Source organism: Podarcis tiliguerta (genome assembly GCF_965153285.1).
Source record: "Podarcis tiliguerta genome assembly, chromosome: 5".
Lineage (NCBI taxonomy): Eukaryota > Metazoa > Chordata > Lepidosauria > Squamata > Lacertidae > Podarcis > Podarcis tiliguerta.
In genome coordinates, this window is record NC_139538.1 from 21,654,526 (window position 1) to 21,672,760 (window position 18,235).

At 44.0% G+C, this 18,235-nt stretch overlaps 1 protein-coding gene across 2 annotated transcripts; it reads left to right on the forward strand.

Annotated features, from left to right (window-relative positions):
- Positions 1 to 752: 752 nt before the first annotated feature.
- Positions 753 to 17,812, forward strand: LOC310678686 (protein C3orf33). 2 transcript variants are annotated; one of them, XM_083443023.1, is made up of 6 exons: positions 753 to 962; positions 4,683 to 4,742; positions 8,973 to 9,005; positions 12,357 to 12,510; positions 15,298 to 15,458; positions 16,022 to 17,812. In XM_083443023.1, exons 1-6 carry the CDS (start codon positions 774 to 776, stop codon positions 16,286 to 16,288), a joined length of 864 nt encoding a protein of 287 aa, XP_083299149.1. In that variant the 5' UTR covers positions 753 to 773; the 3' UTR covers positions 16,289 to 17,812. The 2 variants fall into 2 exon arrangements, with proteins under 2 accessions (XP_083299149.1, XP_083299150.1); XM_083443024.1 differs by lacking the exon at positions 8,973 to 9,005.
- Positions 17,813 to 18,235: the final 423 nt, after the last annotated feature.

Below are 18,235 nucleotides of genomic sequence, written 5' to 3' on the forward strand. Positions count from 1 at the left end.
GCCATTGCCCTTCCCTCTTCTGGCATATAGGTGTATAGGGCCGTAGCTGGCTTACCTGGGAGCAACCAGGTAAATTCAGTAGTTCTGAGAAGACATGGTTAGCTAGGGTTGCCCGCCTCTCCTGTGCTGTCCCATATTCCAATGCAAAATGCTACGTCCTGTATTGATACAGTTTTGTATTGCAGGTTTCTGCCAAAGGATCCTCTCTTAAATGCATGTGTTTGGAAGGACGTGTGAAACATGGGCTCAGCCAGGATTTTTGTTAGGGGGTGCAGAAGCACAGTTTAGTATTTTTATTGATATCTCTTGATTTAGGGGAGGACAACTCCCCACGCCCATGGTGTGAAAGGTCATATTTAAGCTCTGGTTAGCCTAGCTCAGACACGTGTTACAAATCCATGCGTGTGTTGACAATAGGCTGCAACAGATTGGTAATGGGTTGCTTTGAAGTCGCTTTATTATTATTATTATTATTATTATTATTATTATTATTATTTATATACCGCCCTATACACAGGGGTCTCAGGGCGGTTCACAGAATAAAATCAAGATATAAAACCACAAAATACATAATAAAAACAACAACAACACTTTAGCACCAGATACAAAAATAAAAATCGCTCCCCCCTCCCACTATATATAAAGGCGGCAACCCTAGTTAGGACTGCGCTGTAAACAGTTTACGGCAAACCACGAAGGGGAAGCTAGGAAAAAGAAGGAAGAACACCGGCGTCGACTGAATCTTTTTTATTGCAGCGGCAGCGGCAGCAGCAATGAAGGCGCGACTCCTGCAAGTGTCCGGCAAGCGGCGCTGCGCCCTGGTGCGCGCGGAAGCCCGAGGAAAGGAAGGCGCAGGCAGTGGCGGCGCCTGGTCAGCCATGGCGGGGCAGCGAGGCGGGGAGCCGGCGAATTACGTCTCTCGCCTCTCGGCATGGGCGGACGAGCACCTCACCCTCGTCCGGGTAGGAGCAGTGGCGAGGGAGGGAGCCGGTTGGCGCCTCGGCAAGGCGCGCTTGCTTGCCTTCGCCCTTAGGTCTTTGGGGATAGGCTGAAACGAAAAGAGGTCAGAACGGCGACGACCAAGACAATAAATGGGCACACTGAATCTCTGCAGCCCGGGATCCTTGCTGCTTCTCCAAAGATGTCGTGGCCGCGCACCATCGTTGGGGATGGGCACTAAGCATATGCTCAAAGGCGCTCTTTCCCTTTTTGATTGCGTGCCCTGGAGGCACGGGAACAGGTTCTGGTTTGTAGCTCTGCTGCGCCAGGCTATAACAGGGACCCGGGTGCGAATGGAGGGAGGAACATGGGAGTCCCCTCTTTGGCCTATTTTGGTTCCGCCTTTGCTCACATGCACGATTTGCTTCACTGGCTGAGGGGAAAACGGGGGGTACATCTGGTCCTCCTTGTGAGGGAAGGGTTTGATTTCGTGGAGTCAAACGATGTTCAAAGATGTTAGGAAATACTAACTTGTAAACGTGTTCTTCCTTCAAAGTATAAAGTGGGTTTTGTCATGTGGGGCAAAGAGGGGTTGGGGAACGGGGGTGATACAGACTTGGGAAATAGTTCTGGAGACAAGAACTGAATGCCACAGCCACCAGGTCTGTAAAAAAGGTAAAGGACCCCTGACAGTTAAGTCCACGTTTACCTTCCCGCCAGAGCGGTACCAATTTATCTACTTGCACTCTGACGTGCCTGCCGACCTTCCGATCTGTAAGCCCTAGACCAGGCTTCCTCAAACTCAGACCTCCAGATTTTTTGGCCTACAACTCCCATGATCCCTAGCTAGCAGGACCAGTGGTCAGGGATGATGGGAACTGTAGTCTCAAAACATCTGGAGGGCCAAGTCTGAGGAAGCCTGCCCTAGAGTCAGTGGTTTAGACCCCAGCGCCACCCGTGTCCTTACCAGGTCTGTAGCCCTGATCTAAATTGTGCTTGCATTTACACTTTTAAAAGACCTTCCCTGTGGCTGCAATTACACTTTAAAAAGACCACAGGAGATTTAGGCTTTATTTGGTTTAATTTAAAAAAATAATCTGTTCAATTAATTAAGGCAACTTTTTAACTGTTCAAAATATTTTTAATTGATTAATTGTCTAAACTGGAGGTTTACACCACATCAACTGGAATCAAGGGGTCTCAAGAGGGAAATTCTTCAGGGGTGCAAGGTCTTGAATACTTGTTGTCTTTTTTCCTCAGACAAAACACATTTTAAGGATATGGCAGCACATATATCACAACCGTTTTGAAAAATGTTTTTAGCTTCAAGGCTGAAGTTCTAAAAGCTATTGCAGTAAAGATATTTTTTGCTTGGTTGAAACAAAAGCAATACAGTCGGAGCTTGGGTTACAGATGCTTCAGGTTACAGACTCCGTTAACCCAGAAATAGTACCTCGGGTTAAGAACTTTACCTCAGGATGAGAACAGAAATCACACGGCGGCGGCACAGTGGCAGCGGGAGGCCCCATTAGCTAATGTGGTATCTCAGGTTAACTACAGTTTCACGTTAAGAACGGACCTCTAGAATGAATTAAGTTCTTAACCTGAGGTACCACTGTAGCTATTTATGAATTCTCAGACTAATTGCACTCTATGCACCGAAGGAAGTCGGTTTATGAGGCTTGCTCCCTAACAGGCATGTTTAGAATGGATTGAAGTATGCAAGTATGCAAATATCAGGAGATCAAGAAATCTAGGGCAATAGATCTAGCACTAATGATCAGGAAAAGTCCGAGCATAAAGGTGTGTTAAAAATAAAATTAAAAAGATGGAAGCTTGCTACTATCCATGCTTCCCAGAATACTCATATGAAAATTTATGTACATGCCGTAAATAAAATTTAGAGGCTTAATCTATTGCAATTCATTTCACGCCTTGCCCAAATCTCTCACTAGCAGAGATTTGGGCAAGGCGTGAACAGCAGCAAAGGCTTGCATAGACCCATATAAAGCTGGCTGCATAAGGAGAGGAGGTGTGGAAGAGTATCTGTTGCTATTCACACTCTGGAGAGAGAGGAAGTTGGAAGTGAAAGTGGTTGAGGTTCAAAATAATGAGTGTGTGTGTGTGTTCCTTCTTACCAGAGGCTATTCTGGGAGTCAGATGGGAGACCTCTGGGTTCTGCTGGGCTACCTGCAGAACCTGGATCAAAACCAGTGAACAAAAATCATCAAAATAGATTTTCAATATGTCATATTTTCTAAGATTGGCTCATTTGTGATGGGCAACAGTTTCAGAATGGCAACATCTCTGAGCAAATTCGATATGTCAATCATTTGTAGTTTAGTGTGCACAATGCTATGATGACCACGTTCAAAATATGTTCCTAAGCATATTTTCTCATAACCCAAAGATGTTTCAGTAGTGGTTCCTTGCCATCCTGGAAACAAGTGAGAAGTGGGGTGCCACAGAGTTCTGTCAGGGTTGAAACTGGATATGCTTAGCCTAGAGAAGAGGCAGAGATGATATGATAGCCATCTTCAAGCATCTGAAAGGTCATCACATAGAAGAGGGATCAAACTTGTTTTCTGCTGTTCCAGAGGGTAGGATTCAAACCAATGGATTCAAGTTGCAAGAAAAAAATTCCATCTAAATGTTAGGAAGGAATTTCTGATGATCAGAACTGCTTTGAGAGTGGAATAGATTTCCTTGGAAGGTGGTGGACTCTCGTTCATTGGAGGTTTTTAAGCAGAGGTTGAGTGGCCATCTGCCAGGCATTCTTTAGCTGTGATTCCCGAATTGCTGGGGTTAAACTAGATGACCTTTGGAGTGCCAAGTATTTTAATGAGGTTTGGGGTTGCAGTTACTTGCATTTTAGCACAATCCCATGCATATTTACTCCAAAGTAAGGGACGCGGGTGGCGCTGTGGGTAAAAGCCTCAGCGCCTAGGGCTTGCCGATTGAAAGGTCGGCGGTTCGAATCCCCGCAGCGGGGTGCGCTCCCGTTGTTCGGTCCCAGCGCCTGCCAACCTAGCAGTTCGAAAGCACTCCCGGGTGCAAGTAGATAAATAGGGACCGCTTACTAGTGGGAAGGTAAACGGTGTTTCCGTGTGCTGCGCTGGCTCGCCAGAGCAGCCATGTCACGCTGGCCACGTGACCTGGAAGTGTCTCCGGACAGCGCTGGCCCCCGGCCTCTTTGAGTGAGATGGGCGCACAACCCTAGAGTCTGTCAAGACTGGCCCGTACGGGCAGGGGTACCTTTACCTTTACCTTTAAGCTCTACTCTAAAGCTGCTTTGAGGTTTGTTTGCTTTTTACTACCAAGTGGTATATAAATTTTATGGAGCGGGTAATACAATCCCAAGAGTAAGCCATGTGGAATTAAATAATACTTACTTCTGAATAGGCCCAGTTAGGATTGTGCTGCTCAGCAGATGCCCAAAAACAATTATAAATTTTGTATCATTTACTTTACTTTTATTTATTTAACTTTTTCTTTAAATAATGGATTGCTTAGAGAAAACTAAATCTGAGATCCCTTTGTAAACTTAGTTTTGTTGTTGCTGTCTAGATTAACCGAAACCTAAGTCAGAAAACCTTTCTGACACATAACTGTGGCTGCTCTCAGATATGTATTTTTTGTTTTCCTCTTTATAACGATAGCATGCTCTGGCTTCAGTTAAATGAAAGTCATGCAGTGGAGACTTAAACAATTTATGAAATAATTTATTATGTTGTTTTCTGCAGAACATCAGCACGGGAATGGCGATAGCTGGAGTAATTTTACTTGCAAAGAGTGTAAAGTTGGTAAGTTATGTATTGAATTTAATAATGTTTATGAGTTGCCTGAAGCGGTTAGGTGCTGCACATAGCACAAGTTCAATAATGAGCAGTAATTGCTTGCTGATCTGTAATTTTTAGCCAAAGTCTATTATTGTAATTGAGCCTTTTCAATCTGAAGTGTACTTTTAGCAGAATATTTAGATCTCTAGCCTGCTTGATCCCCAGAGTAAGCTGAAATTTGAAAACACAAGCAGATTTGCTTGTTTTCTAACTGGAATGAATATAAAATAAATTACTCCCTGTTAAAATGGTGGTTTTATCTACTCAGGGCCAATTGAAATGAAGAGGACTTAAGAGTCCTTCCCAGAACTGTCAAGCTTTGTTGATTTTTCACTCTTAGGACTTTAAAAGGTTTAAATGCCTGGGGACCAACATATCTTAAGCAGTATCTCTCCATATATCAGTCCACATAATCATTGAGATCCTTCAGGGAGTGTTGTAATTGCCAACTAGGTAAGCTTGGCTGATGCATGGAACAGGGGCTTGTCACTCATGGCCCCTCCTCTACAAGAAGACCTGTCAAAGCCCATCACCACTTGTTCTTAGAAACAAGACTTTGGGGGTCTCATTTAACATATTTAATTATACTTAACGGTGCACCACATTTTGGCTGTTCAGTTTGTTGTGAAAAGACGACATCCAGCTGCTCCAGTTTCTCAGTTAATAGAAATGGCCTAGAATATATAAATACAGGCATGAAATATCAGTTTGCCTTAACCTAGGAATTATTTTTTGTTAGGGGAGGGGTCATACCTCTGGCGAGAAATACATTGCGTTCCTTCTGGGGTAGTTTGCCACCTTTGATCTCCACCCTGCTCTCACTTGTAGCTCTATAGAAACGCTGGCCTAAACTATTGTAAGGGTTTCTAAGGGGTTGCTCGTGCGTAAGCAGGTACCTATCTCCCTGGCTGGGTGCAAACACCTCGCTGGGCTGCCAAAGTGAACCTCATCTGTCCGGACCGCCACTCACCCGTGGCTGACTCAGTCGCTGGCAGAATCCGTGAGTGGGCGTTTCTTAAACTTCTTCCAGCAAAGAAGCTCTTTGACGCCTAGTCTCCGCCTACCCTCTCTGCGCGAGGGCAACGCCTACCCTCACGCAGGGAGGGCGTGGGCAACGGAGGACACCTACTCTCCCCGCTGGTCCCTGGCAAGGAGTCATGGGACCGCCTCGCCGATTCCCCCATCTGCCCCCCTTCTCCACTGGTGCTACGCTGATTCTCTTCCCCAGAAGATGGGCTGCTTCTCCCGATCCCTGGACGCTCTCTGGAATCCCTCTGGTTTTTGCGCTCTCCCTCCAGTACTGATGGCAGTTCCCTGACAACTATTTACCCCCCACCTATTTCAGAATTAGAAAAGAGTATTAGCCCTTTTGGCTTAAAAAAAAGGCAGTCTGAACAAAACTCCTGGTCTCTCTTAATGAATGCCTCGCTAAACAACAAAACAAAACCCTTCTGGAAACTGGTCTCCGGTTTCCTGAGCAATAGCTCCCCAGCCCCATCGGTGCCATTCCAGCTCAGGTATGGGAGAACCATTTTAGAAATATATTCATGGAAAATTCAAATCTCCCCACCAGTTTTTATGATGAAGATTCGGCAGAACTGTCACTGCTCCCACAATGGAGCCCAGTTACAGTGGAAGAAGTCTATACATTAATTGGGAACCTGAAGAGTGGTAAGGCCCTGGGAAATGACTTTATCTCAGCTGAATTGATCATATCAAATCAGCACTGGTGGGCTCCTCTTCTGGTGGCACTTTTTACGATAGTAAATAACTCGGGCAAAGTACCGTCTAGCTGGAAGCATGCAATAGTAGTCCCAATCTTTAAGAGAGGCCAGCCAAACATGCCTTCTAATTATAAGCCAATCAGTCTGCTTTCAACTATAGGAAAGCTGTACGCCCGCTTTCTCTGAAACAAACTGACAACTTTTCCAAATGACTATAATATCCTATGTGAAACTCAGGCAGCTTTCCATGAAAACCACTCAACATCAGACCACTGTCTAATGCTGTCCCTCCTAGCCGAGAAGTACACCAGACCTCTACAGGGAAAACTTTGTGGCCTTTATGGACCTGAAATCTGCCTTTGGCTCCATCCCCAGATTCCAACTATGGTCCAAATTACATCTAGTACTGAAGGATAAATGTCTCCTATATCTTATAAAAGCCCTGTACTGTGGAAGCAATTAGCAGGTTAGGTGTGGGTTGCAGGGTCAGCTTTCAGACTGTATTGAGATGGACAGTGGAGTGAGACAGGGATGCATTTTGGCCCCTACTTTGGTCAGTTTGTTTCTGAATGACGTAGAGGCAAGCTTAATGGACCCTGATGGCCATCTTCTAAAAATAGGGACGAGAAAGACCCCTCTCTTGTTGTATGCGGATGACGCAGCCATGCTCTCCCGAACCTAGGGCTTCTATTTCATCATTCCAAGTCCTGGAAACATCATTGGTAAACCGCCTATCAAAAGGCAGAGGTAAGCAAACTGGCTATACTATTCTTTTATACAAGGAGAGGCCATTATGTTCCATCAGCCATTAAGGTATTTAATGCAACATCTGTCTCTCAACTCCTCTATGCCTCAAATGTCTGGTTCAATGGCTCATTCTCCAGGTTCGATGGCTTCCACGTAAAGTTTCTCCGGTCCCTCCTACAAGTTCCAAATTGTGTTCCAAATGCAATACTATTTTCAGAAACAGGTGAATGTCCTCTATCAACTAAAGCATGGTGGGCTGCCCTGAGATACTGGCTCAAGATCTCAGTCTTTGGCCTAGGGAAGGGGTTACTTCCATACCTAAACAATGAGTTTACCAGCTCATGGATGAAAATTATGGTTAGAAAAGCCTCTTCGATTGGTATTCCACCTTCTCTCCTGTACCATCTGGGCTTTGATTCTGCCCTGGAATCTCTGAGGCAAAGGCTCTGGGACATATCACATAGTGATCTCCGATCTCAATCTCATGTTATCTGTGGCCCATTAGCAGTAGGAATTCACTATGGGTTCGAGTTCCAGACACCTGCATATCTTAGAAATTTGTCTGTACCAACATATCAGCATCTTTTCACCAAAGCCAGATTAAATGCATTCCCATCAGAAGTGTTAAACGGCGGACTGAGAGGTATCCCTTATCAAGATAGGATCTGTTGACTGCATGAGGCATATTTTATTGCATTGCGGACAATATGATCAAGCTAGGGAACTATTGATTAAACCACTATTGGCAAATCGGCCGGGTCAATCTGAAGCCTACCATATCAAATATCTTCTGGACGACAAGTCCAATGATATCACAGTGGCCGTAGCAAAGTTTCTTTTAGTAGTCATACGAATCAAAGATAAATATACCCATGACTAAACAAATAACGCTTCGGTCTCCCTTCCCTGGGGGTTTGTCTGTATGAATCTGTATTTTATTCTGAATCCATGTTATGGGTTGTTGGACCGCAATAAAGATTATTATAATCGGATTTCAACTGGAATATCCAGGAGACATTTCTCGTTTTTTCACATAATTTGGGATAGCTTTTTACTTTTCCCTACAAACCTTTGTGAGAGATTGGCTGGAAAACAGCCTCATGTGTTTCCTTGAAACGCAATAGACTAGTTGGGCATTAGTGTTTCAAGGCTCTGTTTGTGTCCCAGGCTAGTCACGTATTTCACAGACAAAACATATTTGGCTATTTCCCAGCCAAATCCTTATTTGTTAAGCAAGCAAATGAGGAAAACTTATGTGGAAGGCGGCATTGTAACAGTTGCTTGATGGCCCAAATCAAGGTTCACTTCTTTAAGGATGTAAATCACTAGGATATTAGCTACTTTGTACAGGACCATGTTCTGTGTAAAAACAGCTGCTCTTATATGCACTCTGTTAACTGTCCATTGCTATTTTATGTTGCGTTGTTTCTCTCTCCCCAAATCATCCAGGATGCTTCTCTTAAATTATGTTTGACTTCCTTTGTCAGTACCTGTATGTGTCTTCCGGCATATGGCAAATAAATATTGACTTTCCTGGGCAGTTTTCCACTTTGCGATCTATGTCGATCTCCTCCTATGAGTATATGAATCATTTTCTTGGCAGTGTGGAAACCTATATTGTTCAAATGTGGGTTCGTAATTTACAGATGAGATGGACAGTAGTATCACTGTGTAATTTTTTTTAAAAAAATCTGCCTTCACATGATTTTTGTTCTATTTGCAGAACTATCTGATGAGATACATTGCTTTAGAAAAGGTATCTTATTCTGTTGGTACACACTCTCCTTCCCAGATGGAGAACAGGATACCTGTGTGTGTGTGTATGCGTATGCAATTTGTTTCATGTGTTCAATTAGTGACGGGCCCATAAGCAATCAAGATTCAAATCTCTCAATGTGCCCACTGGGATTTCTGAAGACCAAATTGACAGTCCCCTGATTTCTTCTTTTCAGGAGCTGTCATCTCGGGCTGTTAATATAGTGAGTGGCTGTGTGCGAGGGCCAGTGCAGAAAAGTGGTATGTGTGAACCAGTAGCAATATTAATAGTAGCAGCAGTACCATGAGTAGTAGCTGGCAGTGAGTAAAAGAGCAGATAATGGCAATGTGAGAGACACATTACTACTTCATTGACTTCATCCCTCTTTGCCATTGGAACGCTTTGCCTCCTGCCGTCCATCTGGCTCCTATTGTTGCATTTAAACACCTCCTTCAAAACTTGGCTGCTCACCATCTTTCTCCAACTCAGTCTTCCACCTTTACCTTTCCCCACCTCTGCCCTTGCTTTGAATTTCATCTTGTGTCTTGCAAGCCCGAGGGTGGGCTTTTACATTGTTTTTAAAAGGTAAAAGGTAAATGTAAAGGACCCCTGGACGGTTAAGTCCATTCAAATTTGACTTTGGGGTTGCTGCGCTCATCTCGCTTCAGGCCTTTGTCCACAGACAGCTTTCCAGGTCCTGTAGCCAGCATGACTGAACCGCTTCAGTGCAACAGAACACTGTGACAGAAACCAGAGCACACAGAAACGTCATTTACCATCCCTCCGCAGTGGTACCTATTTATCAACGTGCACTAGTGTGCTTTTGAACTGCTAGGTTGGCAGAAGCTGGGTCAGAGCAATGGGAGCTCACTCCGTCATGGGGATTCAAACTGCTGACCTTCTGATCGGCAGGCCCAAGAGGCTCAGTGGTTTAGACGAAATTAATTCGTTCTGCGAGTTTTTTCGTTCTACGAGTTTTTTCGTCTTGCGAAGCACCACTGCGTATTGACGGTTTCCCGTAGGAAAGCATTGGCGGTTTTAAAAAAAAGCCGCAAGACGTTTCGTCTTGCAAAGCAAGCCCATAGGGAAATCCGTCTTGCGAAGCAACTCAGAAAACGAAAAACTCTTTCGTCTTGCGAGTTTTTCGTCTTCCGAGGCATTCGTCTTGCGAGGTACCACTGTATATGCAACTTGTCTAGTTGAGATGTAGCCTAGGAGTCGGCTTCAGTCTGTGAGCAGGTCTTGCTATGTTTTTAATTTTAAATTAGTCAGCGCTGTGCAGTTTCTGTGGCCAAACATGGTTTCACTGGAGTATTTTCCATGTTAAGAATATGTCATGTCAGTTGCTTTTGGAAAGCCAGACTAAGCGCAATCAGCAGACTTGTTTCATTATGTTTATTTACAGAACCTTCGGATGTTGTTTGCAAGGTCTTCTGTTTCTGTGAAGAGACCTTGCAGGACAACAGGAGAGAAGGATTGGGTAATAAATTAATTCCTGGTGGCTTGACCTCCTCAGTAATAGAAGCCAGATGTAGAATCATAGAATCATAGAATCATAGAATCATAGAGTTGGAAGAGACCACAAGGGTCATCGAGTCCAACCCCCTGCCAAGCAGGAAACACCATCAGAGCACTCCTGACATATGGTTGTCAAGCCTCTGCTTAAAGACCTCCAAAGAAGGAGACTCCACCACACTCCTTGGCAGCAAATTCCACTGTCGAACAGCTCTTACTGTCAGGAAGTTCTTCCTAATGTTTAGGTGGAATCTTCTTTCTTGTAGTTTGTATCCATTGCTCCGTGTCCGCTTCTCTGGAGCAGCAGAAAACAACCTTTCTCCCTCCTCTATGTGACATCCTTTTATATATTTGAACATGGCTATCATATCACCCCTTAACCTCCTCTTCTCCAGGCTAAACATGCCCAGCTCCCTTAGCCGATCCTCATAAGGCATTGTTTCCAGGCCTTTGACCATTTTGGTTGCCCTCCTCTGGACACGTTCTAGTTTGTCAGTGTCCTTCTTGAACTGTGGTGCCCAGAACTGGACACAGTACTCCAGGTGAGGTCTGACCAGAGCAGAATACAGTGGCACTATAACTTCCCTTGATCTAGATGCTATACTCCTATTGATGCAGCCCAGAATTGCATTGGCTTTTTTAGCTGCCGCGTCACACTGTTGGCTCATGTTAAGTTTGTGGTCAACCAAGACTCCTAGATCCTTTTCACATGTACTGCTCTCAAGCCAGGTGTCACCCATCTTGTATTTGTGCCTCTCATTTTTTTTGCCCAAGTGCAATACTTTACATTTCTCCCTGTTAAAATTCATCTTGTTTGTTTTGGCCCAGTTCTCTAATCTGTCAAGGTCGTTTTGAAGTGTGATCCTGTCTTCTGGGGTGTTAGCCACCCCAGATATGTGATATGAGCAACATAGCAAAAGACCATTCTGGTGGTAAACTCTAGTTACTCTGCTGGGCCCTGCTCCATTTACCAGCTTCTCCTACATCCGTACTGCTTTTTCAGAGGTGGGCACCCACCCTCCATACTTCTCTTCCTCTCCCCACCCCCCAAAACCTGACTCCTTTTCCTTCTGAGATGAGTTGAGGCTGAGGACCTGATCCCATTGAGGGAAATGTGCCGAAGTTGCTAGTAGGACGTTGCTAGTAGGATGTCTATAGGGCGACATTATATGTTAAATTTTGAAATGTCCCAGGAATATACTTTAAAATAGTAAAATGCAACAAGTATGTTTGCAGGCCCATGTCTCACACAGATAATAAGGGAACTGTGAGAGGAATTTGCTGCCAAGGAGTGTGGTGGAGTCTCCTTCTTTGGAGGTCTTTAAGCAGAGGCTTGACAACCATATGTCAGGAGTGCTCTGATGGTGTTTCCTGCTTGGCAGGGGGTTGGACTCGATGGCCCTTGTGGTCTCTTCCAACTCTATGATTCTATGGTTCTAGGTTGCTCTCCTTTGTTGAATGTGCACTCATCGGCAGCCCATAATGTGTGAAACAGCTCTTAAGTAAAAAGAAGAAGAAGAAGGGGAGAGGATATACACATATATTTTCTCGTAAGGCCTGATTTTCTTCAATTGTTTCAATGTATAGCCCATTCTATGTCAGGGGCTTGAAGGTGAGTTGTGATATGTGGATGACAGAGTCTTAAACTGCTTCATAGAATAGGTTTATAGAGTGACAACTTGCCATTGAGTGATACCTGTAACAGGTTATAGCTTGGAAACATTTGCCGGTATCTTATTATGTGATTTAAATAATTACAGAGATCTATCCAGACATTACAAGTTCTTCTTTTTTTTTATTCCCCCTCCCCTGTCTCTTTCCTTTTTTCATGAAAAGACAACCAAATTCGCAACTGCTATGGAAATACCAGTGGAATTTATAGAGAAGAACGTTAAGTTGCGGGGACGGTTGCACCGAATAAGTGAACGAGGATTGGAAATTGAACATGTTCCCATTACCCTTCCAATCCTTTCATCTTTGCAGAGAAGATGTAAGTAGGATGAAAGACATGCGTGAGCCCATAGTGCCCAAGTTAAACATTATTTAACTATCTGCAAACTTGATACTGTTAATAGCATGATTGTCACAGTCTGTACCTTTCCGCTCATTTTGTCCTGACCTCACCCTTCCACACAATTCCACCACCCCAATCATGTAGGTATGTATGTACAAACTCAGAATAACACTTCATGCATTTTATGAAATGGACTCTATCCCAGGAAAGCTTATGCCACAAGAGTCCTTTTTGGTTTTGATAATAACATCCCTGGTATTCCTGGTATCATTGAATGGAATCCCCAGAAAATGCATACGCAAAGCAAATACGGTGGTACCTTGGGTTAAGAACTTAATTCGTTCCGGAGGTCCGTTCTTAACCTGAAACTGTTCTTAACCTGAAGGACCACTTTAGCTAATGGGGCCTCCTGCTGCTGCTGCGCCGCCGGAGCACAGTTTCTGTTCTCATCCTGAAGCAAAGTTCTTAACCTGAGGTAATATTTCTGGGTTAGCGTAGTCTGTAACCTGAAGCGTATGTAACCTGAAGCGTATGTAACCCGAGGTACCACTGTACAGTGCAGTGGCGTTGCGTGGGGGGTGCAGCGGGGGCCGGCCGCACCGGGCGCAACATGGGGGGGGGCGCTCGCACTCGCAGCTCTCTGCCCCTACCTGGCTCACTCACTCTCTCTCACTGCAGTGCTGGCTGTGCGAATCCGATCCGAGCCGCCGGGTCGCCGCCCACTGTGGAGGGGAGGGTGCCAGGCGTGTGGTGCGGTGCGGAGCGGAGAGAGAGCGAGGGACTATCTGGGGGAGGGACAGTGCAGCGGGGGGGGGGGGCCGCAAATTACTTGCCTTTCCCCGGGTGCTGACAACCACGCTACGCCACTGGTACAGTGTGTGCTTAGACATTGCAAAGGAATTTGAGTGCTTTAACTGCACTCCTAGCTACGTATTTAATTCAATGAGACTTGCTCTCAGGGAAGTGGGGTTAGGATTGCTGTCTTAATCTCTTTGAGAAATCCATGGGAAATGAAATCCAGCAAAGTGGAAATAGAATAGCAGGGACCCAAAGTGTTGCACAACTTGTTCCACTTAACTCAAAGGCGATTCAGGGTTGCTTTTTTCCCATGCTACATGAGATACAACTGAGGGGAATTTCAAAAGCCATTTGCTTGGGGTCTACTGTTCAAGGAAAAGGTAGCAAAAATCTTACTGAGCTGAGCATAACTAAGCCCTTGGGCTAAAAGTCATTCTTAAGCGTAGTGATTCTGGAATTCTAGAACTATTGTACCTACCATGTGCTCCTTTCTTACTTCTGCATGGCTTGATGTAGAGATAACATTGTATTTCCATAACAGTGTCACACAGATGAAAATAACTGCACTGTTGACTGTTTTCCTACTTCAAAGACAAAGGTCCTAGTATTTTTCAAGTGTAATCCATCCTATTCTAGCTATAGAGTGAACATTTTCTAAACGAGGACTACTTCACATGTTACAGCTTGAGCAGCTTGTACTTATAGTATAAAATTTGAAGCACATACTTCTTATTTTCTCAAGCCTCCTGCACACTTTGGAAACACATGCTGTGGGACTAAGGTTAACTGCCCCTCCTTACAGGAGATTATTTACAAGGGTTGTCTACATTATTTACGTTCCTCAAGTGTTGTTCTGTCAGGTGAACAACACAGGTATATAGCCTGTACCGTTTAAATAAGCAACATCAAAATATGTTTTCCTTTTTCATGTCTGTATCCTGACCACTTTTGATACAGAAAGCCGTACAGTACTGTTGGTCTCTGGTGACTGAAGGTTCTTATATTCCACATCATTGGAAATATGAATGAATTATAGCTAAAAGCTATAAGCCGTCACAACTGGTCACAATGCGTAGAATACAAATATTTGATTTAAAACTGAACAACAACAGCAGCAAAGCAAACATACAAAAATGCAAAAACCACACCTGCATAAGTTAAGCACTCCACATCTCACACTTCCCCTTATGATACTTGTCTTGGTGCCTAGCTCTCAACTTACTTGCAGCCAAGGCAAATTTTGCAACCAGTGCAGTAATAAATACGTTATTGCCAGCCAGCAAAATAGAGATTTGAGCAAGGGGAGGTGGCTTGGAAAGAGAGCAAAGGATGTAGTCGAGGAATTTTTTTCTAGGGGATGTATATAAAGGGCACCGTAACAAATAGGGTTCAATGTCCTCCACGTTTCCCGACTCACAGATGCAAAGTCTTTGTTATTAAATCTTCCCCTTAGATATGCAGAGGGCATGCACTGAGAACGCAAAGCTGTAAATACTTTTCTAAGTGGTCCCAGCATGAGATTAATAAAGTCTTGCTCCAGCCCAAAAGATGTTTTATATATTCGTTACCAGGATGTGTATGCCATCTGGAAAAGTGAATGAAGGTCTCTCTATTTAGAGTCCAAATAATTTTTTTCTTTGATGAGTTGCTTGACTCTGTTAGAGGCAAAATTTGGTACGGAGTCCACATTAATCCCATAATAATGGAGAATCTTGGAAATATTACAAGGCAAATGATTTCTGAAGTTGCTTTGGCTCTATCAGCCCATGGCAAATGTTAAGTTAAAAAAAAAAAAGCCCCCAAAACCCACAGTTTTAGCTGTAAAACCAAGAATATTCACTCAAGCTGCAAAATTTTCCATGTAAACCTAGCAGATCAGAACCCCAGCTGCTTAGATTTATTAAGCCAACAAAGTGTCTCTGATAATGTTGTAATTAAACAATGTTATTGTGCATGCATCCTTAGGGAATTCAGATGGTTTATTGCTGATCAGACTTGCTGGTGTGGAGCTAACACCAGATGGCATGGTCTGGTTGAAAGAAGAGGTAAAACCCCCACAGATGATGTGGTTCCAACTTCTGGGAAGGGAGGACTCAGCGCTTGATTGCCGTGTGGTAGTAAGTAAGGTAAATAAAAATGGGGGCAGGGGGAACGGATATGCATCCATGAAACCTAATCCTAAGCATTTATACTGAAGTCCCTCTGTGTTTGCTGGGACTTATTGCCAAGCAAAAATGCATACAATTGCAGCCTTAATCTCTGCATATTTAATATTTTTAAGGTGGGTGGTGCTGTGGGTTAAACCACAGAGCCTAGGACTTGCCGATCAGAGGGTTGGCGGTTTGAATCCCCGCGACAGGGTGAGCTCGGTCCCTGCTGCTGCCAACCTAGCAGTTTGAAAGCATGTCAAAGTGCAAGTAGATAAATAGGTACCACTCTGGCGGGAAGGTAAATGGCGTTTCCATGCGCTGCTCTGGTTCGCCAGAAGTGGCTTCGTCATGCTGGCCACATGACCCGGAAGCTGTACGCCAACTCCCTCGGCCAATAAAGCAAGATGAGCACCGCAACCCCAAAGTCGGTCACGACTGGACCTAATGGTCAGGGGTCCCTTTACCTTTAATGTGGCTGTTGTTTTCTGTAATTCTTGTGTAAGACACTCAACAGCGCTATCGATGTCTATTCCGAACAGGGTAGATTTTCCAGCGTCTGCCTAAATGAAGAAATCCTGAGACGAGGGCTTGGCAAGACAGTCTGTATTGACGGACTAGCTCACGAATCCCGGATATATTGGAAACTCCACAAGAGGCTCCTTCGAGCTGAATTGAAAGCCGTGAGGAAAAAGAAAGGAATCTGGAAAGAAGAAACCTTAATTGAGAAGCTGAAAGAGCGTATAAGAAACAACAGATACATGCAGAAGTTAAAACAATTTGCAACCTGGCTAAGCACCCGCCTCTAAAATCGATGGGTTTGTCGAGGAGGAAGAACACACACACACACCAGATGGAGAAGGATGCAACACTGTATTTTCCTCCTGTCAGAATATCACAACTAATGCCTGGCCTTCTGTTGCTGGCTTCTGCCTTAGGGGAAGAATACGAAAACATCACAGAACATATTTCTGGAGGAGATAGATGCACATAGCATATTCAGATATTAGTTTAATTCAGATGTAAGTTATCCAAAAGTATAAAAACAGAGACCCAAATCTAGGCCACGTAACATTCCAGCGAGAGAATAAAACTGAAAGCTTGCTTCATAGAGGGAAATACTGGAATTAACTGGGGCATGTCTCATCCATGCATGTGGCTGCTGTCAGTCCTTCCCTAATTGTGGAGCACCTGAATTAGGCAGCAGACAGAGTGGAGAAGCCTTTTTTTCTCCTGTGAGGTTGTGAGTGGAATATAGGCTGTGTTCCTAGGATTGGGAACCACTGGTCTTAATCAGCTAGTGCTGATTTCTTCTGCTGCATCAGCCTGTGATGAGGTGGTAATGTACTGAACAGTAACTTGAATTCCTAAATGCTCTTTTGGGGTAAATTTAGTTCACGGCATCAGCATGAGCACAACACCTTTGCTGTAAACTGATGCAGTTTGACATTGGTGCTGGTTGTCTGCCATCAACTGAAAACGTGGGCATTTGCCACCAGTGGGCTCCGTAGTCTCTGTTCCCAGGGATATTACAAGTGTATGGCATCATACATTATACCATGCACGAGCTTTAAAAATTGGAATCGCAGTTCTTGGTTTTTGGTTCTGGGAATATACCAGGACTGTTCTAGAAGAAGTTGCTTTCACTTGATTCTGGTTGTATTCTGAGGTTTGGTTCTAATGCAACTGATGCGTGGGGTACTGCGCCATGTTCTATGCTATCTATGTGAGTTGTGTTTGGCTGAAATCCACCGAACCGTGTGGAGAAACAGCTTCTCATGAACAGCTTCCCATCCTCTACTGAGCAGTGCCTACATGGTAAGCATTACAAACCACTGCACATATTTGTGGCTTGCGTGAGTTAGGCCTTGGTTGGTTCCATTGGAGCTGAACAGATTCAAAAGTAAAGGGACACTGCTTACATGGCGTTTGAACTGCTTTCTAAGGTTGCAGTGCCAATTGAACTCCCTTGCTTGGAAGTTCCATTGAAATGGAAATTCATTCCTGTACGACCTTCGTTATGTATTCCTGCCAAGATTAATTGACCTGATTGATGATCATAAGATCTGAGCACTTGACTCATGTTTACTTTGGTGGAACGTTATGTATGCCTGTTTGTTCTGTACCATTTAATTTATATGCTTAGCTGCAATTTGGCAGCCCGATGATAAGGCTACTGTTTTAATAATCTTGCTAAACAATCTAGAATATGATAATATTGTACATGGAAGATTAAACATAGTATTTCTCCTGTTGTCCTGTATAATTTTTGCAAATGGCTCCCTTAAAAGGAGTATGTCATATATATAGTCATTAAAAGCTTAACATGCTTAGTTACGTATTTCTATACCTTGAACAAATGAAGTGGCCTTTTCCTCTCTTAGAATTTCCCTAATATCTTTTTCCTTATAGCTGAAAGCATCACAACTAAAAATGTGGTTTGTATGTGCACAGAGCATCTGTTCCTGGCTTTGACAGATGGCCCTTGGTGCACACACAAATTTTGTGGTTGCCAACAGTAAGGGAAGCCCTTTTTGTGAGCCTGCATCTCAGGACCGTCCCTTATGTCTTATCAAAAGGATAAATCATTACGCAGTGCCATATTACCTGAGTCTGTCATTATTGTTTATGACTCCTAATAATTAGTACTATGTGCATGGGTGTATCAACAGAAGAATGGAGAAAGAGTTGAGGAATTGAGCTGGATCCTTTCTCAGCTAAGAGGCATTAAATTAGAAAGAGGGGGCTTGGTGAGG